The 25,080-nt window shown below is 42.8% G+C and overlaps 1 protein-coding gene across 1 annotated transcript in view; it reads left to right on the top strand.

The window, feature by feature from the left end:
• LOC139409025 (membrane-associated guanylate kinase, WW and PDZ domain-containing protein 2-like) overlaps positions 1 to 25,080 on the top strand; it is a 358,317-nt gene that overhangs the window by 161,842 nt on the left and 171,395 nt on the right. The window contains exons 7-10 of the mRNA XM_071153671.1: positions 1,315 to 1,386; positions 16,835 to 16,892; positions 17,651 to 17,781; positions 21,954 to 22,136. Of these exons, the coding sequence (XP_071009772.1) occupies positions 1,315 to 1,386; positions 16,835 to 16,892; positions 17,651 to 17,781; positions 21,954 to 22,136 (444 nt within the window). The remainder of the gene's footprint in view (positions 1 to 1,314; positions 1,387 to 16,834; positions 16,893 to 17,650; positions 17,782 to 21,953; positions 22,137 to 25,080) is intronic.

The raw sequence follows: 25,080 nt of genomic DNA, 5'->3' as shown, positions 1-25,080 counted from the left end.
TACTTATGCTCACAGCAGCTCTAGAGAAAATGAAACTTACCCAATCACCATGTTTGGCTACAATCACCCTTCTTAAAAAGAAAGATAAGGATCCATTATCATGCGGTTCCTTCCAACCAATGTCACTTTTTATTGTGGATTATATATCCTTTTTAAGGTATTGGCTTTTTGCATGGAAATACACTGAACCAAAATATATATGCAACATGTAATGTGTTGATCCCATGTTTCATAAACTGAAATAAAAGATCCCACACATTTTCCATATGCACAAAAGCTTATTTCTCTCAAATTTGGTATACAAATTAGTTTACATCCCTGTTAATGAGCACTTTTCTAATGAGTCAAGATGATCCATACACTTGACAAGTGTGCCATATCAATAAGCTGATTAAAAAGTATGATCATTACACAGGTGCACAGTAAAAGGCCACTCTAAAATGGTCACACAACACAATGCCACCCAATTCTGGAAGTTTCATGAGGAGGAGATCAAGTGGGACTGCCACGCATCCGTCATCACTATTTTGCACATGAGGACTTCCAGTAGGGCAGCCCTGCATCAAGAGGAATGGATCTCTCCAACACTGAAGTGTTTGAGAGTGATTTAAATGAGTGAATGCAGGACTTGAGTTATGTGCTCAAGACACTTTGCAGAGAGACGCACGCGTCTGTGCCGGTGGACAGCTAAGTGGAGTGAGTTCACCCAACGCCGGAAGTCACTCACGAGGAGGAGGCCAAGCGGGACTACAACAAAAATAATGGAGGCCATCAGCCCAAGAAGCCTCAGACACATCCAGCAGGTGACGGATGTTGCTGGGTGAAACTCTCTCTATGGTAAGGTGCAGAATCCAGCGACAATCCCAAATACATGTTCTACTGGTCAGAATAATTTTGCACGCCCAATTTTTCAGTTTTTGATTTGTTAAAAAAGTTTGAAATATCCAATAAATGTCGTTCCACTTCATGATTGTGTCCCACTTGTTGTTGATTCTTCACAAAAAAATACAGTTTTATATCTTTATGTTTGAAGCCTGAAATGTGGCAAAAGGTCGCAAAGTTCAAGGGGATCGAATACTTTCGCAAGGCACTGTAGTACAGACACCTGACCAGGCCCAGATCCTCGTTATTCGCTGGAGAAGGAAATGGAGATCCCTCAGAAAGAGATCAGGGTGCCTCGTCAGGTGCCGAGTGGCTAATCTGCCCTTGCCCTCTGTCCTGCTGGCTAACTTGCAATCGCTATATGGGACAAACTGAAAGCGCGTTTATCCTACTAATGGTACATTAAAAACTGTAATATCTTATGTTTCACAGAGTCGCGGCTGAAAGACGACATTAATAACATACAGCATACGCTCTATCAGCATGACAGAACAGCAGCCTCTGGTAAGACACGGGGCGGGGGCCTATGCATTTATGTAAACACCAGCTGGTGCACGATATGTAAGGAAGTCTCTAGGTTTTGCTCACCTGAGGTAGAGAATCTCATGATAAGCTGTAGACCACACTATCTACCTAGAGAGTTTTCATCTGTATTTTTCGTAGATGTCTTCATACTTCTAAAGGCTGTTGCTGGCACTAAAACCGCAATCAATGAGTTGTATACTGCCATAAGCAAACAGGAAAGCGCTCATCCAGAGCACCTTTACCCCACACACAGAGATTCGTACAAAGCTCTCCCTTGCCCACCATTTGGCAAATCTGTCCATAATTCTATCCTCCTGATTCCTGCTTACAAGCAAACATTTAATCAGGAAGCACCAGTGTTCAGATGAAGCAGATGCTAAACTACAGGACTGTTTTGCTAGCACAGACTGGAATATGTTCCGGGATTCATTCAATGGCATTGAGGACTATACCACCTCAGTCACTTTCTTCATCAATAAGTGCATCGAGGACGTCGTCCCCACAGTAACCGTACGTACATAACCCAACCAGAATCCATGGATTACAGGCAACATCCGCATCAAGCTAAAGGCTAGAGCTGCCGATTTCAAAGAGTGGGACACTAACCCAGACGCTTATAAGAAATTCCGCTACGCCCTCGGATGAACCATTAAGATTGAATCCTACTACACCGGCTCTGATGCTTGTCGGATGTGGCAGGGCTTGAAAACTATTACGGACTACAAAGGGAAACCCAGCCACAAGCTGCTCAGTGACGTGAGCCTACCAGACAATAAGGATTTGGTATTTTACCAAATAGGGCTATCTTCTGTATACCCCTTGTCACAACACGACTGATTGGCTCAAATGTATTAAGAAGGAAAGAAATTCCACAAATTAACTTTGAACAAGGCACACCTGTTAATTGAAATGCATTCCAGGTGACTACCTCCTGAAGCTGGTTGAGAGAATGCCAAGAGTGTGCAAAGCTGACATCAAGGCAAAGGGTGGCTACCTTGATGAATCTCAAATGCCTTCAATAATATTCTACAATGTAGAAAATAATAAAGTTTGACACACCGGTGCTTAAATTGACTCTAATGAATGGCTGTGATAGGAGAAAACGGAGAATGGATCAACAAGATTGTAGTACTCCACAATAATAACCTGACCGAGTGAAAAGCCTGTACAGAATAAAAAATATTCCCAAACATGCATCCTGTTTGCAACAAGGCACCAGAGTAATACTGCAAAAAAATTGGCAAAGCAATTCACTTTTTGCCCTTAATACAGTGTTTATGTTTGGGGCAAATCCAATACAAAATGTTACCTTGTACCCCTCTCCATATTGTCAAACATCATGTTATGGATATGGTTGTAATCGTTAAGAATGGGAGTTACTTTTGCTTCCCTCCAATCCTGGGGGCACACACTTTCTGTGGCAATATCGTCTGCTATTTTCCTCAGTCATTCTCCATCCAAGTTGTCAGACCCAGTGGCTTCCACATTCACTTTATGGAATAAAAAAAAATGCTTTTCTTTCATAATTTAGTTAGATATACTTGAATGTATAGTGTTAGCGTCTTGCCAATGAAAAAATCATTAGTGTTTGGCAATATCAGTTGGTTTTGTGATGAATGAACCATCTGATTCAATGAATGATGGAGCGGAGTTTGCCTTTTTCCCCAAAATTGTATTTAAGGTGCTCCAAAGCTTTATACTATAATTTTTTAAATGTAATTTATCTATGTTTTATAGTGTAGTTTAGTCACATGATTTCTCAATTTGCAATACGTTCACAAATCAATTGCGCTGCCATTCCTTTTGTCTCATCCCTCTCAACCATATAATTGATCAATTCCTCTTCAATCCACTGGAATTTAAGTTTTTACAGTCATTTTCTTAATGGGTGCATGCTTATTAGTAACTGGAATAAGCAATTTCATAAATTGCAGGAAAGGTTGCAGGACCTGGTTACAGTTTGAAGCTTTTTCTTGAGTGGGTAGCTTGATGAAAGCCAGTCAATATTTAAATCACCCAGCAAATATACCTCTCTGTTGATATCACATACATTATCAAGCATTTCACACACATTATCCAGATACTGACTGTTAGCACTTGGTGGTCTATAGCAGCTTTCCACCAGAATGGGCTTTAGGTGAGGCAGATGAACGTGTAGCCATATTACTTCAAACGTATTTAACATGAGATCCCCTAAGCTTTACAGGAATGTAGTTCTGAATATAAAACAGAAACACCTCCACCGTTGGCATTTCTATATTTTCTGTAAATGTTATAGCCTTGTATTGCTACCACTGTATCATCAAAGGTGTTATCTAAGTGTTTCAGAGATAGTTAGAATATGAATGTCATCTGATACTAGCAAATTATTGATTTCATGAACCTAGTTTCTTAAACTACATATGTTAACGTGGGCTATTGTGAGCACTTTTCTTCTGGGATGCTTGCTTGTTTTCATTGCTTTATTGGGAAGCTTAGTAGAAGTAGATATGCCCATGTTATTTATGTCAGTCCAGGGTGAGCTGCACAAAGTGGACTTCATCCTAGGGCACACTGCTTCAGTGCAAACAGTATCAATTTGGTTCATAGGCACATGATTACTACATACAACAGCTGTAGGATCAGCAGAGGCATTCAAGGCAGTGAGAGGGACATAAATTAGGTAACTTACATTTTCTACTAATACCCCTGGTATAATGTACATTTGCTGAAGCATTATGACAACTGCATCACGTGGTAGGGATTAGGTGAGCTGGGCTTGGGGCGTTGATAAGGCATTGTCTCAACGCAGTCTTATAATGCTGTGAAAGGATCCAGGAACCCAAATGATTTGGGTGATTCCCATCCTCCTTGTAAAACTTTTTTTTATTCCAAAAGGTATCGTAATTGTCAACAATTGAGCTGCAATAATCACATAGCCAGGTCACCACCTCAGGAGTAAATGTCAGTTGGCTTTTCATAGCCGATCATTCAGAGTCTCTCTACCGCTCCTGCTGTCTCTAGAGAGTGGAAACCAGCAGGTCTGGGACAGGTAGCACGTCCGGTGAATAGGTCAGGATTCCATAGCCGCAGGCAGAAAAGTTGAAACTGGAGCAGCAGCATGGCCAGGTGGACTGGGGACAGCAAGGAGTCATCAGGCCAGGGAGTCCTGAGGCATGGTCCTAGGGCTCAGGTCCTCCGAGAGAGAGAAATAATGAAAGAAAGAGTTAGAGATAGCATACTTAAATTCACACAGGACACAGGATCAAACAGGATAAATACTCCAGATACAACAGACTGGCCCCCTCCCCCTGACACATAAACTACCGCTGCATAAATACTGGAGGCTGAGACAGGAGTGGTCGGGAGACACTGTGGCCCCATCCAACGATATCCCCGGACAGGGCCAAACATGCAGGCTATAACCCCACCCACTTTGCCAAAGCACAGCCCCCACACCATTAGAGGGATATCTCCAAACACCAACCTACCGTCCAGAGACAAGGCCGAGTATAGCCCACAAAGATCTCTGCCACGGCACAACCCAAGGGGGGGGGGGCGCCAACCCAGACAGGAAGATCATGTCAATGACTCAACCCATTCAAGTGACGCACCCCTCCTAGGGATGGCATGGAAGAGCACCAGTAAGCCAGTGACTCAGCCCCTGTAATAGGGTTAGAGGCAGAGAATCCCAGTGGAGAGAGAGGAACTGGCCAGGCAGAGACGGCAAGGGCGGTTCGTTGCTCCAGTGCCTTTCCGTTCACCTTCACACTCCTGGACCAGACTGCACTCAATTATAGGACTTACTGAAGAGATGAGTCTTAAATAAAGACTTAAAAATGAGACCGAGTCTGCGTCTCTCACATGGATAGGCAGACCATTCCATAAAAATGGAGCTCTATAGGAGAAAGCCCTGCCTCCAGCTGTTTGTTTAGAAATTCTAGAGACAGTAAGGAGGCCTGCATCTTGTGACCGTAGCGTACGTGTAGGTATGTACGGCAGGACCAAATTGGAAAGATAGGTAGGAGCAAGCCCATGTAATGCTTTGTAGGTGGCAGTAAAACCTTGAAATCAGCCCTTGCCTTAATAACCTCTTACAGCTCCCCCCTACTTTGTGCAATTTCTGCCTGAAGACATACCCAAATCTAACAGCCTGTATCTCAGGCGCTGAACCAAGGATATGCATATTCTTGGTACCATTTGAAAGAAAACACTGAAGTTTCTGTACATGTGAATTGAATGTAGGAGAATATAACACAATAGATCTGGTTTAGATAAAACAATGAAAAAACCCATACTTTTTTTTTTTGTATCACCTTTAAAATGAACAAGATAAAACAAACATTCAGATAGGATGATGCGGACAATTTTAGTGAATAATATAAGAGGGCAATAGTACTTGTGCAATGTTTCAGAATTATAACTTCCAAAATGAGTGTGCTACATGACATTTATCATGAAGTCACCCAGGTCCCACACAAGTAGCCCAAATGTACCCAAGTGGCCAAATTGGTGAAGGTATACATTTTGAAACAAATACCTACTGTATATACAAAATACCAAACTGGTATTCTAACACACCCCCCCCCCCGAAAAAAAAAAATTGAAGAAATAATAATTATTGATTAAAAAATATATGAAAAAAAATTCTATATATATATATATATATATATATATATATATATATATATATTTACAAAATAACATGGGTAACTATTTACACACTTTCAATATTTGGAAGACCCTCAGTCCTCTATCAAATCAAATATATTTATATAGCCCCAGCCTAAAACCCCAAACAGCAAGCAATGCAGGTGTAGAAGCACGAAGGCTAGGAAAAACTCCCTAGAAAGGCAAAAACCTAGGAAGAAACCTAAAGAGGGACCAGGCTATGAGGGGTGGCCAGTCCTCTTCTGGCTGTGCCGGGTGGAGATCACAGTGGTTGTAGAGGGTGCAACAGGACAGCACCTCAAGAGTAAAAATTAACAGTTTAGGGTTCCATGGCCGCAGACAGAACAGTTGAAACTGGAACAGTGGCAAGGCCAGGTGGACTGGGGACAGCAAGGAGTCATCATGCCAGGTAATCCTGACGCATGGTCCTAGGGCTCAGGTCCCCCGAGAGAGAGAGAAAGAGAGAATTAGAAAGCATACTTAAATTCACACAGGACACCGGATAAGACTCCCATTCGGAGTCAGTGTCACTGTGAAAGAAAATGTTCAGTTAGAATAGTTTCACATATGAGCCCTGTATCAACAGGTATAATAAACAGATATATAGAGAGAGTACAGGGAACATAAGGTTGAATATATTATTATGACCTGCTAGATCTACTGTCTCTTTTTATATTTTGACGTTTCAGCTAGATCTACTGTCTCTATTATATTATGACAGACCAGCTAGATCTACTGTCTTTACTATATTACAACAGAGCAGCTGTATCTACTGTCTCCATTTCACTTTGGCCATTGATGTGGTCCTGCCCTCTCCTCAACAGCCTCAAATAGGCTACTTCATGTGGGTTGGGGTGGAGGCAGACACACGCATCTCACATTTCATGACATTACATGTTTATATATTGCTTCTAAAATTATTAAAAAAAGCACAAATAATATTTTATGTTATTAATTTCAAACAAGGGCATTAGCATGATAAGAACTTACCAGTCCAAAACGATGTCCTCTCCCATTCAAAAAATATTCCTCTACAATCGATAAATGAATCGTCCTACAACAATCTCTGTCTCACCTTCCCAATCAATTTATTCTAAAATTGTGTGTACATCTGTATATCTAGACTTAGATTTAGCTTTCCCTGACTTAGTCACCATAATGATTGATATATAAACAGCTGAATCTGCGCATTCACCAAACAATGCAGTGCGTAATATGTTTTTTCTCCTTCCGGTATGAAACTTCAATAGCGAATGACTCACTTTACGCTGGAGCTTACTACATGTTTATGTGTTGCAAGACCAACCCATGGCATATTGCCGTTTAGCTCAGCTCATTGGCTACCTACCCAGCTAGATTTCAAGACGATCAGTGGTCATTGGGTTAAAAGACAGTCAATCAACGAGACAGCGGGCAAATCATTGGTGCACAATGATGTCATGACTTGTTGTCTTCAAATCGGATTCTTTCAGTCAATACGTCCCGCGAAATGGCCCATCAGGTTTGATTGTGTTACAAACAAACCAGTTGATTGCAGTGAAACAAACATGACTGGAAAAGTCACATTCTGTGTGGGTTATTTACCTGGAATGTGTCGTCGAAAATGGAATGAGACGGAATTCACGACACAAACGGTTCATAAAATGTTTCGTGTTAGGCTATAAAAACGGATTTTATCAAACAAAAGATCATTGTGTGTTGTGGAATTTCAGCCCGCTAGTGGGTTCCGTGCACAGAGAGGTTAACAGGAAGCCAGTGTAGAGGCAGTGTAGAGGCTGGAGTAATATGATCAAATTTTGGGGTTCTAGTCAAGATTCTAGCAGCCGTATTTAGCACTAACTGAAGTTTTAGTGCTTTATCCGGGTAGCCAGAAAGTAGAGCATTGCAGTAATCTAATTTAGAAGTGACAAAAGCATTGATACATTTTTCTGCATCAACAGTCTTGATATGTTCGTCAAAAGAGAGATCAGGGTCCATAGTAACGCCGAGGTCCTTCACAATTTTATTTGAGACGACTGTACACCCACCAAGATTAATTGTCAGATTCAACAGAAGATCTTTGTTTCTTGGGACATCTCTGTTTTGCCCGAGTTTAAAAGTAGAAAATCTGCAGCCATCCACTTCCTTATGTTTGAAACACAGGCTTCCAGCGAGGGGAATTTTGGGGCTTCCCCATGTTTCATCGAAAGGTAGAAAGCAGTGAAAGTTAACATTATGTTTCCGAATGACATCACCAAGAGATAAAATATAGAGTGAAATCAATAGTGGTCCTAAAACGGAACCTTGAGGAACACCGAAATGTACAGTTGACTTGTCAGAGGACAGACCATCCACAGAGACAAACTGATATCTTTCCGACAGATAAGATCTAAACCAGGCCAGAACTTGTCCGTGTAGGCCAATTTGGGTTTCCAATCTCTCCAAAAGAATGTGGTGATTTATGGTATCAAAAGCAGCACTAAGGTCTAGGAGCACGAGGAAAGATGCAGAGCCTCGGTCTGACACCATTAAAAGGTAATTTACCACCTTCACAAGTGCAGTCTCAGTGCTATGATGGAGTCTAAAACCAGACTGAAGCGTTTCGTATACATTGTTTGTTTTCAGGAAGGCAGTGAGATGCTGCGCAACAGCTTTTTTTTTTTTTAATTGAGAGGAATGGGAGATTCGATATAGGCCGATTTTAGTTTAAAAAATATATGTATATTTTCTGTGTCAAGGTTTGGCTTTTTCAAGAGAGGCCAATGGAGATGGCCATTTAGATTGCTATCCCTCCGGTAATTAAATTTGCTTTCACCTGTCAGGTCAAAACGAGAAGTCGACAGGCTTACTGGCCAAGTCATCATGGAAGGTGCAGAAAAAGCAGTGCAAGCTATCCACACATTGATACATTTGCCCTTGCGGGAATTACATGTCTGTCTGATTCCCATCAACTCGTTGAGAACGTTGAGAATTAAGTCCCAGAGGAGAGAGAGGCTATACAGTCTTCCCCTATGCTCAAGCTCCCGACAAATTCGGGAGTCACTATCTTTCCCAGGGGAAGGACCTTTTTGTAAAATCTGGAATTGAGGGCAACGGCATATCTCTTGTGGCATCAGGCACCGCCTCTTCTGACCAGGAGGGTAAGTATGCCCCTAAAGAGGAATGTCTCTGCTCTGCTCAGTTTGTGACAAGGCAAGGCAGAAGTCAATAAATCATCTCTCCTTTATCAAAGCAATTGGACACACTGTCACCAAACTCGAGGTTGGGTATCCTTTGCCTCCCCTGCCTACCACTAGGATGGGTGGAATCCCCTCACAGGGAAATTCTACATCCATCTGACAATGTGTACCAGCCTTCCCAGACTGTGTCATTGGTGGATGCTTCCTTGGCGGAGCCAATTAAGTCACTTTCTCCTGTGACTGCCTACCCCACTTGGATATTTATGACATGGAGTTCTCATGGAGCCTTCCCTGGATTAACACCTTGATTTAAGGCACGGTGGCTCTGGGAGCCAGCTTTGCTCCTCTGACCTTGACGACCAGAGTCTCTTCGGGAGTCACGTGTCAGGTCACAAAGGAGCCCTCCACCTCAAGATCCATAAGTCCCCATTGAGGCGGATAGACACCTGATTTCCCCTAGATGAACTCTCTAATAAAGAGTTCCCATCACATCCAGGCCAACGGGCGGAGGATGATGGTTCACAATGTTCCCAATCCAAACAATCAACCTCTAGCAGGCTACCTTGTCCAGCCACCAGGCCTGGCAGGTACTTTGTTCCAGCCACGGGACAAGTTGCCCCCAAGTTGTTCCCATGCTCCTCACACTGCACAGTGGCAGTCTCCTCCTGGGTTCTACACACCGTACAGACTACATGGGAATAGTGCAGTCCACTGCACAGTGGTCTGAGCCTTCAGAGACGAGATACATTCTCTGTTGGCCAAGGGTGCCACACGTGTGGTGCTGATGGAGGAAGCTCACCAGGGCTTCTTTAGCTGCTATTTCTTGGTCCCCAACCGAGGGATTACGCCCCATCCTGGATTTATGGCACCTCAACAAATGTCTGAGGGTCAGTAGACCTCAATGATTCTTATTTACACACCAGATGTTATCCTGCACATAGGAGATATGAGGTTCATCTCCTAGGACATAGCCTAAAGATATCTCACCTTACCATGCGGTCTGTCCCTGGCCCTATGGACATTCACAAAGTGTGTAAAAGCCACCCTAGCCCTCCCTATGGGAGATATGCTACGGGAGAGAGGCTTAAGAGTCCTGACATACATTAACTACGGTTGATCTGTGCAGACACCCAGCTGTAGTCACACCTGCTCGCTCTGCGCTTCAGGATAAATCGTGCCATAAGCTCGCTCTTACCTACCCAGCAGAAAATCTATGGATGTTCTCTGGACTTTGTAACCTCACTCCGCTTGAACCCGTCCCTCAAACTGGCACTACTGCAAAGGAGGAGAGCATTCCCGGCAACTTCACTCTCTGACGAGAGATCTTGTTATGGAGGAGCAGTAAATATCTGTCTCTCAGCGCAACGCTCAGTACTTCATCCTGCGCATAGGAGATATAAGCGTCGCCTCTTAGGGCATAGCCTATGGCTGGTTGATCTGCAAAGACACTTGGGCTCAGGCAGAGGAGCTCACAGCCCAGCTGTTGTTGCACCTTCTCGCTCTATGCTTCAGGTTAAATCGTGTAAAAAGTTTGGCCGCCTCCTCATGAGACTTCTGGCATTGGGTAACCTCACTCCGCTTGAATCCATCTCTCCACCAGCACAGGCGAGTGATTCTCTCTGCAAAGTGTCTATCATCACCTCAATGCTGGAGAGAACCATTCTTCTTGATGCAGGGCTGCCCCACTGGGAGTACTCGCCCACAAAATAGTGATGACGTCTGCGTCTACAGGGATGGGGGCAGTTTACGAGAGGCGTATGGCAAACACCATATGATCAGACTCTCGGAATACATACATAGCAATGTTCTTGAGCTCTATATTGTGTTACTAGCTCTCAGGCACTTCCGTCTGTTCCTACAGGGCCAGCATGTCCTTGTCAGGTCGGACCATATGTCTACGGTGGTGTATATTAACCACCAAGGAGGAACATGCTCCTGTCAACTTCACTCTGGATATCTGTTGTCTCTCAGTGCAACACATGTGCCAGTCAGACTAAACCCAGGTGTGGAATCCCCTACCAAGAGAGTGGCAAATTCATCCCGAAGGTGTTGGAGGTGTGGGAATGTTACGGCAGAGCTGCCATCGATCTGTGTCACATTGCAGGACAACACGCACTGTTGCCTTCTCTTTGTGATGAGAGATCACAAGACTCCTCTGGGCGTGTACCCACTGGCCCACAAGTGGCCATGTGATTTATGTGAGCTTTTCCTTCCGTGGCCCTGATCACCCCCAGTCTGGACAGTGAGAATGAATGGTCTATCCCTCATTCTGATAGCCCTGCTTTGGCCCGGGAATCCAGGCTGGTGGAGATTGTATCGTGCAGTCATGGCACCTCCCACAGCACAGGGCTAAATATTCCACCCTCATCCCGAGTTGATCTCTGGGCTTGGGCATGAGAGGTACAACCTAGACTCTGTGGGCTTGCCTCCAAACATGGTCTCCACGATTCAGAGTGCCAGAGTTTTCTCCAAAAGAGGTCTTTCGTTGTTAGAGAGGTGGTGTGAGAGTTGCTAGTTGATCCCCTTTCACGGTTTCATCCCTGCCATTCTTTCCTTCCTACAGAACTTGCTCTATGAGGGCAAGGACTTTTCCACTGTTAAGGTCTCCTTGGCGGAGATCTCAGCCTGCATTGTAGGATTTTGTGAGGCCATAATTGTGGCTCACACCCTGGTTCATTGTTTTATGAAGGGAGGGTGCAGTCTCCATCCAGGCCATTTGCCCCGTTGGACTTGGCACCTGTTCTGAATGCGCTCACGGGCGTTTACTTTAAACCCTTGGTGACGATGCATCTTAAAACTCTCTCTTATAAGATGGCCCTGTTGCTCACCTTAGCCACTGAACAGCGACCACTGAACAGTCCAGCAGTTATATCTGCAGGGTGGGCTTGTTTAGGGTCATGAAATACTGTGTGGATGAAGGGCGGGTAGGTGGGAGGGTGACTTGAATAGAAAGAAAACACCTTAAAAAATAAGAAATGCATAATTCATATCCAATTTATATCTATAGGCTACATTGAAGATTTTCTTTAACTAAATAGATCCTACACGCCAATCTCCAAATTATTTTTGTATTGGGCAGAAAACATTAACGTGGAGTCATGGAGGCAAAAAGGACAATGTCGGAGTTAATTCAATGAGAGAAACTGTGAAATGGAGATTTGAAGGGATTAAAGTTATTTTTAAGAAAGATTTGTCGAAATCTGTGCGTGTGATGATGATTGCGTGTGATGATTGTGAGGCGCTATACTAATTCGATAGTCACAAGATGGGAACTTCAAATAGGCCTGAAATGGACAAAAAGGAATGGGATCTTATTGGCACCGTAACGAAACATATACACGATGTACAATACCACTCAAATAGATGTTGTTTAATTCAAAACTGATTGCAAACGCCATATGGCAAATGTCAAGTGTCACACAGCAAAAATCCAATAGATGGCGAGCGCGCTCTTATTGCAAATGTAACACAAGTCAAGACCCAAGAGTAAAATTTAGAAAATGTGATTTATTTTTTTCAAAAACTTCTTACAACTTCTTTCTGGACCGTTTTTTGAAATGTTTTCATTTTTTTTTGTCAATTACACATGTATAAGAACTGTATGAACATACTTTTGTCATTTTATTGTCATAATTTTTAAATTGTACATAAGGCATATGTTTTGTCCATTTGCAATATGATTTCATAGGAAGTCAAAAGTCAAAGTCAGAAGTCTATGAACCATTATCAAATGCCATAAGAAATGTCCAAATGCAATATGAAAGTATTGAAAGTGCCAAATCAGGATGTTATGTCCATTTGCCATGTACGATCATAGGAAGTCGGTTTACAAACCCAAAAGTCAGTGAACCATGTCCAAATGGTATTTATACTACCCAAATGAAATATAGCACTATGTTAAGCCATGAATCAACCTAGATGGTCTATTTGTCAATTATGATGAGGGTGAAGTGGGACTTTTGTTTTTTAACAATTTTTTGAAAAACATCCAAAATGACCAGGTTGTGGGGTGCTCTCTACCCAACCGTAGACCCCTTGCTCCCCCGTAAAGGCATTAAAAAACATTTTAAAAATGTGCTTCTGGTAACATATTCCACTCACCAGGTGCACGGCTGTCCATTTGCAATATTTTTCAATGGGCATTTACCATCACGAATTTGACATGCTCAAAAATACTGCAGAAATGCAAAATTGACTGGCCCGATAAACTCGGGATGGCTGGGTAGTGATTCTGGTTCCTCTCCATCGCTCGTTGGTGTTGATTTCAGAATGTCAATTTGGTGATGGTCTTTCACTGTTTAAACATATGGACAAAAGTCAGCCAGCAAGTCACCGTCCATCAGTCAATTAGATATCATTCTGATACCAAACTGATACAAACTGACACCACACCCACTTTTTCAAACTCTTTTAGAAGCCAACTATCACATATTTTAGAGCAGGCCCAAAATTCACAGCGCCTTTTGTTTAAACCACAATAAAAACATATAACACGTAGCTACTATCTAGCTGCGGGTCCAGTTCTGACATTATGTGTAGGCCTAGCTGAGGCGATCTCGAATCCCAAGTTTCGGCTCGTTTGGTCATTTGGAGCCCGAGCAGCGACCTTAATTGGTGCTGAAAATCCACTTTTTGTGGGCGTTGCTACGGGGTCCTTAAATGAGCAATCAGACAGATACGTTGGGGTCCGCCTCTATGGGCCAAGGCGGTTTCAATGCACCGAGTCTTGCGACTCTGGGACTTTTCTAAATATCATAATTGTCGTAATGGTCAAAATGAATTGAAGTTATTGCAAATGTACGAAGCTGTTTCTCGGTCTGAAGACCTTCTAGAGCCACAACTCTCCGTGCACTATCGACTTGAGCTCTATAACAGGTTCCTAAAGTTTCCGAGGTCTGACGGTTCTTTGATAGTTCGAACAAAGGTAACTATTGCAAGCTCTGTGTGTCTCTAAGCCCCACACTATGTCACTCCAGCCTTGCTGTGTGTGTGTTAGTTTTTCTTGGAAATCTGATGGGAGAAATGACTGATTTACAGTTCATGAGGGTTGCCTAATCACACATTTTAAGTTTTGGAAATATCTGACTTTTTTAACCCTTCGAAACAGCCCCTTTGACCCATATTTAAGGCTCTTCCGGTTGACACAGGAAGCTAAAAGTAAACGCATATCCTCATTTGGGTAGGCTTTCACAGAATCCTGAGTTTTAAGTCTTTACATAAATACCTGACTGATTTACACAGAGATGAATGCACTATTTCTCACAAACTGCAGGTTTGGTATTTCAAAATATCTTTAGGGTGAATTTAACCACTTCCGGTTGCTCCAGGAAACTTAGAATCAACACAGGTAGACCTCATAATGGCCTGATGGATAGTCATCAGGTCCATAAGAAATTCATAACCCACACAGGCTTCAGGTTGAATTTTGGGGAGCAGGCAATGTATTCCTACGTGGAGAAAAGTCATTGTAAACGGTTTGATGTAAACACCTTCTTTTCACTGTTAAGGGTTAATACCACATGGTCAAGATTAGGCTTGCACAGATTAGGAGGACCTCAGGAACGTTCCTGAGGTCGAATTGTGCTTCTGACCCTAACGGTTCTCCCACTGTCACCCAAAAGTACCTGCAATTTAGGGCCAGGCCTCATTATGCACCTACTTTTTTCATGGTCGCTGCGCTCAGACCGAGCAAGCTACGGTCAAGCGGGGCATCTTGTTGAACTCGGCACAGCCTAGATATTTTGGTAATGCCATTGCAGGCTCTGTGTGTCTTTAAGCCCCGCACTGTGTCACTCCATCCTTTATGTGTGTGTGTGTGTGTGTGTGTGTGTGCGAGAGGCCACGTCGTGATTGGTGATGTTTTGTACATTTGCAATAAGATTCCATTCGACATCTGCTGGAATTTACTGGGACAGCGGAAAAATGACCTAAAATTTGAACATCTTATAAAACGGAAACCGAAAGTCCGAGAAACTTCGTTCGATGACTTCCTGGAAGATCTGGCCCCAGTGCACAGCCCGCCGCCATCCGTGAATTTTACAAACATTTGAGGAAATATGGTAAGGGACAGTACATTTGCAATATGGAGTTCCTCATCGATCATACAGCAAATGCCAAATGTGCCCTTCAGGTATGCAAGGGAACTGTAGCCTACTGTTCAGGTGGGTTAAATTGAAACTGAAATCTGGACACTGACTGTATGTTTATAACCTCCCACATAGCCTTAAAACCTCTTATGGATAGGGGAGACGCTAGCGTCTCAACTGGCCAATTGCCAGGGGAAATGCAGAGTGCCAGATTCAAATAAAATGCTATAAAATTCAAACTTTCATTAAATCACACATGTAAGATACTCAATTAAGGTAACCCTAAGGTTAAGAATCAACTGTCAAAATTCAGTTCAATCATGGCATGTGTATGTTCTCTAAGCGTAGAGAACTGGCTTCTCAGATGAATGGTGCTTGTTTGATAAAGTTAGGTCAAACTGAATCATGATCACAGTATTCTACCTAACAGAACCAAATATAATATAGTAGCACAGTATAACGTTACTGTATGGCAAAAAACCCACCACATTCAATCGTGAATGATAATTCTTCAAGTTTTACCAGTGAAACATCAATGCAGCATCTGCATTGTAACCATTTGATCTCAATCTGTTTCATGGGGGTATGCATTTAGATCTTCTTGAGTTATAGTGTTTCAAAGTAGCCTGCAGTGTGGTTTTGAATGATGCAGCCTACAGTGAGTGAATTTTAGAGCGCCTAGTGGCGCTGTTGAATTTTGGCCAAATGAGAGAAAATGCAGTGGTGTACTACTATGCTATTATATTTGGTTATGTAGAATACTGTGATCATTATGTGATCTCGCAGACATGGATTCAGCTTTGATCTAACTGTATTAAACAAGCACCATTCACCTGAGTAGCCTGTTCTCTGTGTACAAATGCGCAGAACATGACCCCTACATGTGCAGACTAAAGATCCTGAAAAGTTGGATCCACAGCCTCTCCATTTATTTTAAAGACAGTTTTATTTAATGGGATAACATGAATTGGAAACAAATAAAATAACACCAGTAGGCTACACCAACATTAGTTTCCATTCATGCAAAGTATCAAAATGATTGCGCAAATCGTGATGCTTGGAGCCGAAGTGTGCTGCTCAGCCGAAGTGTGCTGCTCAGACCACTGCACTATGCTCTAGCAAGCTGTGAGAATACTTGATGATACTTGATGATACTTGATGGAATAAAGTCAATTGGTTTGCATATAGAGTACATGAGATGAGTAATGTAGGGTATGTAAACATTATTTAAAGTGGCTGTTCAGCATTCACACAGGTGGGTCAATTGACTCTAAGGGGATTTTATTAAGATCCAACACTTTTTATGTGTTCTCCTGCAACCCTAGTATATATCAATGTCTTTGTTGTGATGTTACTCTTTTTCCCGACGAAGACCCAGTTGTGTGTCAGGCTAGTAAAATATCACTTTAACAGTATACAGATTTGTTTTGTTTTCATTGAACTAATCGCTCAGTCCAGCACCTGGAAAAGGGTCCTTCTTGAATGTGATCATATTCCTACCAAATCGTTTCTTTTTTCCTTCCTTCTGTCCAGAATTGCCGTATGGCTGGGAGAAGATCGATGACCCTATCTATGGCAGTTACTACGTAGAGTAAGTCCTCCCCGCAAAACAAAAAACATTCCCAGGATATTAGCTAACATTCTCATTAAGTTCTAATCAGGTTTCGGTCTAACATTAGCATTATAACATGCAACAGACATTCAAAGAACATTCAACAAATGCTGTTCTAAGAAAAGTCAATTCTGTCTTCATTGTTTACACCGTAAAGGGGTTACTGTAATATCCACAGTATGTTATTTGCCACTAGCTGTCTGTAAGTTACTGTAATATCCTAGCAATGACACAATACTGTAACATTTATTGTATTCTAGTGTAAAAAAGTCAACGTTACTATAATCTTAATGAAGGAAATACATTGTATTTTATAGTATTTTACTGTAATTAAATGGGATTGGCGCAAGCTGGTTGGCTACTAGGTAATGTGTTTGCGTACAATACCATTTGAAATACAGATTTTTTCACTGCCCACTGTTAGCCACAGATTTAGGACAAAATCCTGACAACACTTTCACCTCAATCATGCACTGATTTCTATTTAAGCTACATTCACCAATTTCAAATTAAATGTGTGTTCTCACCCAAGTATCAATGACTACATTGCAGATGCCTGCCAAATCTCACAACGCATGGCTAGGTGTTGAACATATAAACTAACCACATCATTCTGATGCCCATACAAACAGTGCAATGTAATCAGCCTGGAACACTGACACACTGACTAAAACAATGGTTATATGTGGAGAAGGGAACACAAAACACACTGATGCTGCTGGATTTCACTGTCATAGTCCTGTTCCCTGCAGCCACATCAACAGAAGGACTCAGTTTGAGAACCCTGTCCTGGAGGCCAAGAGACGACTGGAGCAGCAGATGCAGAACCAGGGACTGTCAGCTCTGCCTTTACCTACTATATACAGAGGTACAACAACACCCTCACAGCATCAGACACATGGGCTACCTATAATAAGACAGAGCGGTGCGAGAGGGCTCACTCTTGCCAAAGTCTGTCCTGAATAAGCCCACTGCGCTTCTATGGGCATAATATGCAGACCTAAGCTTGTCGCCTTCATTCCTGCCTTTGGGACATTGACTCACATTGATAGGGCGGAGACATGAGCGTCTCATTGATATTTTACCAAAATTAAATAATTACGTCTGTCCAAAAAACTATTCAAAATACTTTACCAGAGAGCTTGACATAACCACACAGGATAATTTTTTTTGTTTTTGCTGTGGATTCACAAGTGCATAATCCTATGCTTATTTGGGAAGCCAGCAATTTGGGCAGGACATGTGGCAATAGGTCTAGCTGATTATTGAGTTTCGGCTGTCGGTGAAAAGCATCGAAAATGTGTGTAGATAATGTGTCTTGAGTATAATTTAAAATATTGAGACAAGAAGAAGGGGAGGTGTGTGTGGCTAAGACATGGATGTCTCTCTCCAGAATGCATGCACTCTGCTCTCCAGAATGTGCTCCGATGTCTCCGCAAATTCTTGCACCTTCATTATTCCATTGTGTGAATGTATGTAACCAGTAGGCCTAGTAAATGTACCTTTAATTCCAGTCATTTGGTTTAATTAATTTCTGTTAATGCATGAATCACAGTCATTTATTGTTCCCATTCTCGGAGTGGAAACGTTGTTGGCAGAGTGTTGCTTTACAGTCCCCACTGTTCCATAAGGTGTTTTTTTATCTGTTTTTTTAAATCAAATGTTCTGCTTGCGTCAGTTACTTGATGTGGAATAGAGTTCCATGTAGTCATGGCTCTATGTAGTACTGTGTGCCTCCCTTAGTCTGTTCTGGACTTGGGGACTGTGAAGAGACCTCTTGTGGCATGGCTTGTGGGGTATGCATGGGTGTCCAAGCTGTGTGCCAGTAGTTTAGACAGACAGCTCAGTGCATTCAACATGTCAATACCTCTCATAAATAAAAGTAGTGATGAAGTCGATCTCTCCTCGACTTTCAGCCAGGAGAGATTGACATGCATATTATTAATTTTAGCTCTCTGTGTTCATCCAAGGGCCAGCCATGCTGCCCTGTTCTGAGCCAATTACAATTTTCAAAGTCCTTTTTTGAGGCACCTGACCACAAGACTGAACAGTAGTCAAGGTGCGACAAAACTATGGCCTGTAGGTCCTGCCTTGTTTATAGTGTTGTTAAGAAGGCAGAGCATCGCTTTATAACAGACAAACTTCTCCCCATCTTAGCTACTACTGCATCAATATGTTTTGACCATGACAGTTTACAATCTAGTGTTACTCCAAGCAGTTTAGTCATCTCAACGTGCTCAATTTCCACATGATTTATTACAAGATTTAGTTGAAGTTTAGGGTTTAGTGAGTGTTTTGTTCCAAATACAATGCTTTTAGTTTTATAAATATTTAGGGCTAACTTATTCGTTGCCACCCACTCTGAAACTAACTTCAGCTCTTTGTTAAGCACGGCAGTCATTTCAGTTGCTGTAGAAGCTGACGTGTATACTTTTGAGTCATCCGCATACATAGAAACTCTAGCTTTATTCAAAGTAGGTGGCATGTTATTAGTAAAACATTGAAAATAAGCAAGGGGCCTAAACAGCTAACCTGGGGAGTTCCTGATTCTAACTGGATTATATTTGATAGGCTTCCATTAAATAACACCCTCAATGTGTCCATATGTAAAGGCATTAGTTGAATTTTATCATTTTAATTAATATTTTCATGATTAACCAGGTGGCAATAATTTTGAGAAACAAAAAACGTTATTATTTCACAAAAATGTGAATACAAAAATAATCAGAACTGCCATGCAGATAGGTAGAAATGGTAGGAAAAATTGTAAGCTACCCCAAACTTGAAACTCACGAGCTGCCTATTGTCTTTATCATAACACCAAGGTCCCGTAAGAAAAACTGGCCAAATCAAATGGCTGTTTGTTCTGGTGCCAACCCTGGCAATACTAAGGATGTGAGTTAAATTTCCACAGAAATCACATACAACTACTATAAAATATGTATATTCACATAAGTCGCTTTGGATAAAATCATCTGCTAAATGGCATATAATATTAGATACATACAGTACAGTGCACTACGCTTATATTGAATGCTGTATTAGCAATCAACAGCTTATAGTGATAAAGTTTTCCTGCACGGATGTAATCACTATAAGAGGGATTATTATTGTGCCTGAGTTTGGCTGAGTGGGTAACACTGCAAACTCTAGTCCACATATGATCCCTGCTCCGGAGACTGGGCTTTACTTCCTGGTCCAGCCAAACCATTTCTGATATCTCTTCCCTCACCGCATCAAAAACAGAAAATAAATATATATATATACCGAAGACAGGGCATTTTTAACAGGGTTAAATGTCAGGAAATGTGAAAAACTGAGTTTAAATGTATTTGGCTAAGGTGTATGTAAATCTCTGACTTCAACTATGTATGAGGTTTACATACACCATAGCCAACTACATTTAAACTCAGTTTTTCACATTTCCTGACATTTAACCCTGTTAAAAATGCCCTGTCTTCAGTCAGTTAGGATCACCACTTTATTTTAAGAATGTGAAATGTCAGAATAATAGTAGAGAATTATTTATTTCAGCTTTTATTTATTTCATCACATTCCCAGTGGGTCAGAAGTTTACATACACTCAATTAGTATTTGGTAGCATTGCCTTTAAATTGTTTAACTTGGGTCAAACATTTTGGGTAGCCTTCCACAAGCTTCCCACAATAAGTTGGGTGATTTTTGTCCCATTCCTCCTGACAGAGCTGGTGTAACTGAGTCAGGTTTGTAGGCCTCCTTGCTCGCACATGCTTTTTCAGTTCTACCAACACATTTTCTATGGGATTGAGGTCAGGGCTTTATGATGACCACTCCAATACCTTGACTTTGTTGTCCTTAAGCCATTTTGTCACAACTTTGTTAGTATTCTTGGGGTCATTGTCCATTTGGAAGACCCATTTACGACCAAGCTTTAACTTCCTGACTGATGTCTTGAGATGTTGCTTCAATATATCCACATCATTTTCTAACCTCGTGATGTCATCTATTTTGTGAAGTGCACTAGTCCCTCCTGCAGCAAAGCACCCCCACAACATGATGCTGTGCTTCACGGTTGGGATGGTGTTCTTCAGCTTGCAAGCCTTCCACTTTTTCCTCCAAACACAACAATGGTTATTATGGCCAAACAGTTCGATTTTTGTTTCATCAGACCAGAGGACATTTCTCCAAAAAGCACAATCTTTGTCCCAAGTGCAGTTGCAAACCGTAGTCTGGCTTTTTTATGACCGTTTTGGAGCCGTGGCTTCTTCCTTGCTGAGCGGCCTTTCAGGTTATGTCGATATAGGACTCGTTTTACTGTGGGTATAGATACTTTCGTACCTTGTTCCTCTAGCATCTTCACATGGTCCTTTGCTGTTGTTTTGGGATTGATTTGCACTTTTCGCACCAAAGTACATTCATCTCTAGGAGACAAAACGCATCTCCTTCCTAAGAGGTATGACAGCTGCGTGGTCCCATGGTGTTTATACTTGCGTACTGTTGTTTGTACAGATGAACGTGGTACCTTCAGGCATTTGGAAATTGCTCCCAAGGATGAACCAGACTTGTGGAGGTATACAAAAAGGTTTCTGAGCTCTTGGCTGATTTTTTTTTATTTTCCCATGATGTCAAGCAAAGAGGCACTGAGTTTGAAGGTAGGCCTTGAAATACATCCACAGATACACATCCAATTGACTCAAATGTTGTCAATTATCCTATCAGAAGCTTCTAAAGCCATGACATATGAGTCTGGAATTTTCCAAGGCACAATTTAGTGCATGTAAACTTCTGACCCCCTGGAATTGTGATACAGTGAATTATAAGTGAAATAATCTGTCTGTAAACAATTGTTGGAAAAATGACTTGTGCCATTCACAAAGTAGATGTCCTAACCGACTTGCCAAACTATAGTTTGATTGTAAGAAATTTGTGGAGTGATTGAAAAACTAGTTTTAATGACTCCAACCTAAGTGTATGTAAACTTCCGACTTCAACAGCAGATATATTTTTTAGGAGTGATTATTCTACTGTATTACTGGCCTACTCTAACCCACAATTCTCCAGAGAAGCCCCCATTCACGAGGGACCCCACCCAGCTGAAGGGCTCCTTTCTGTCCACGGCTCTCCAGAAGAGCAACATGGGCTTTGGCTTCACAATCATTGGAGGGGATGAACCGGATGAGTTCCTGCAGGTCAAGAGTATCATACCCGAGGGCCCTGCTGCACAGAACCAGAAGATGGACACAGGTACTGTGTTTTAGGAACTAACCACACACACACACACACACAATTTAGTTGTTACAAAATCATGAAATTTATAAAGCCACATTCCTCTGTGTGTGGGTGGGCGGTTCAGTGCTCCTCCAAACATTTTCAAATTATTCAGGCACATAATAGCTGTTACGGTTTTCTTTAGGTGAAGGAGAGTCGGACCAAAATGCAGCGTGGTATTCTTGATACATATTTAATAAAGAAGAAAACACGAACAATACAAAAACAACAAACGTAATGTGAAAACCTATACAGCCTATCTGGTGACAACAAACACAGAGACAGGAACAATCACCCACGAAACACACATATGGCTGCCTAAATATGGTTCCCAATCAGAGACAACGATAAACACCTGCCTCTGATTGAGAACCACTCTAGACAGCCATAGACTATGCTAGATAACCCTACTAAGCCACAAATCCAATACCTAACAAAACCCCAGGACAAAACACACCACATACAAAAACCCATGTCACACCCTGGCCTGACCAAAATAATAAAGAAAACACAAAATACTAAGACCAGGGCATGACAACCCCCCCCCCCCCCCCCCCCCCCCCCCAAGGTGCGGACTCCCGACCGCACAACTAAACCCATAGGGGAGGGTCCGGGTGGGCGTCTGTCCACGGTGGCGGCTCGGGACATGGACCCCACTCCAACCAAGTCTTAGTCCCCTTGTAACGAGTCCTTTGATTGGCGACCCTTGCCGCCGACCTTGGCCTAATAACCAAGGACCGCTCGGGACTGAGGGGAAGCTCGGGACTGAGGGGAAGCTCGGGACTGAGGGGAAGTTCGGGACTGAGGGGTAGCTCGGGACTGAGAGGAAGCCCAGTACTGAGAGGAAGCCCAGTACTGAGAGGAAGCCCAGTACTGAGAGGAAGCTCAGGCAGGTAGTAGAATCTGGCAGATCCTGGCTGGCTGGTGGCTCTGGCAGATCCTGGCTGACTGGCGGATCTGGAAGATCCTGGCTGACTGGCGGATCCTGGTTGACAGGCGGATCTGGAAGATCATGGCTGACTGGCGGATCCTGGCTGACTAGCGGATCTGGAAGATCATGGCTGACTGGCGGATCCTGGCTGACTGGCGGATCTGGAAGATCATGGCTGACTAGCGGATCTAGCAGCTCTGGCTGCTCCATGCAGACTGGCAGCTCCGGCAGCTCACTGCAGACTGGCAGCTCCGGCTGTTCCATGCAGACTGGCAGCTCATGCAGACTGGCAGCTCCGGCTGCTCCATGCAGACTGGCATCTCCGGCTGCTCCATGCAGACTGGCAGCTCCGGCTGCTCCATGCAGACTGGCAGCTCCGGCTGCTCCATGCAGACTGGCAGCTCTGGCTGCTCCATGCAGATGCTAAACAGGCGGGAGACTCCGACAGCGCTGGAGAGGAGAAAGGCTCTGGCAGCGCTGAACAGGCGAGGCGCACTGAAGGCCTGGTGCGTGGTGCTGGCACTGGTGGTACTGGGCCGAGAACACGCATAATAAAGAAAACACAAAATACTAAGACCAGGGCGTGACAATAGCATATCTACGGTCAGCCTAGGCTATATCTTGCTTATATCTTGCTATATCTTGCTCTATCCCTCTTGCTCGCTCACTGTCCTGATTTCACGCTCTGCTGCTTGCTGTCTCCCTCTCTCTTTGACATTCTCTCTCTCACACACACACACACACACACACACACACACACACACACACACACGCACACACACGCACCATCCCTGACTGATATTTGCTGGCCTATTGGAGCTGTGGTGTTGCTGTGTGGGAGGGGAGTATGTTTACGTTGTCTGTGTGTGTCTGCACGCGTGTGTGTTTGTTAACCATCACCAAGTTGGCATAGCAGTACAGTGGCAGTGTGATGGTTGTCTCTTGGTGCCAATACACTCCAGATGGTTGTCCACAGAGACACACTGAGCCTCTGCTACACACACACACACACACACACACACACACACACACACACACACACACACACACACACACACACACACACACACACACGCACACACAGTATCTGTACTTTACTTATATTTGTGACAACTTTTCATTTACACTACATTCCTATTGAAAGTAATGTACTATTTACTACATACATTTTCCCTGACACCCAAAAGTACTCATTTTGAATGCTTAGCAGGACAGAAAAATTGTCAAATTCATGCACTTATCCCTGGTCAAGCCTACTGCCTCTGATCTGGTGGACTCACTAAACACACACGCTTTGTTTATAAATTATGTTGGAGTGTGGCCCTGGCTATTCGTAAGTAAAAAAAAACTAGAAAATGGTGCCATCTGGTTTGATTAATATAAGGAATTTGAAATTATGTATACTTTCACTTTTGATACTAAATGATATTTTAGCAATTACATTCACTTTTGATACTTAATTATATTTTAAATCAAATACTTTTAGACTTATACTCGAATAGTATTTTCTGGGTGAATTTTCTATTTGTATTTATTATGGATACCCATTAGCTGCCAAAGCAGCAGCTTCTCTTCCTGGGGTCCAGCAAAATTAAGGCAGTTTATACAATCTTAAAACATTAAAATACATTCACAGATTTCTATTAAGGTATCATTACTTTTACTCACGCCCCCCCCCCCCCCCCCCCCCCCACCCACCCACCCACCCACCCACCCACACACACACACACACACACACACACACACACACACACACACACACACACACACACACACACACACACACACACACCCACCCATGTAGAGCTTTGCCTTCGTTCTAACTCTGCTGCCATATTGATATCATGGGCCTCTGTGACACTCTAGGGCAGGGGTTGGCAACAGGTGAAACCAGCCCACGAGTGTTTTTCTTTGGCCTCCAAAATATTAATGTTTTGGGGGGATTTTAGTGTTTGGTAAAAATGTACTGTAAAATCACCAATTCAGCAA

The sequence above is a fragment of the Oncorhynchus clarkii genome, chromosome 1 (assembly GCF_045791955.1).
Source record: "Oncorhynchus clarkii lewisi isolate Uvic-CL-2024 chromosome 1, UVic_Ocla_1.0, whole genome shotgun sequence".
Lineage (NCBI taxonomy): Eukaryota > Metazoa > Chordata > Actinopteri > Salmoniformes > Salmonidae > Oncorhynchus > Oncorhynchus clarkii.
The sequence above is the reverse complement of the archived record's forward strand: the minus strand, read 5'-3'. Positions and strand labels throughout refer to the sequence as shown.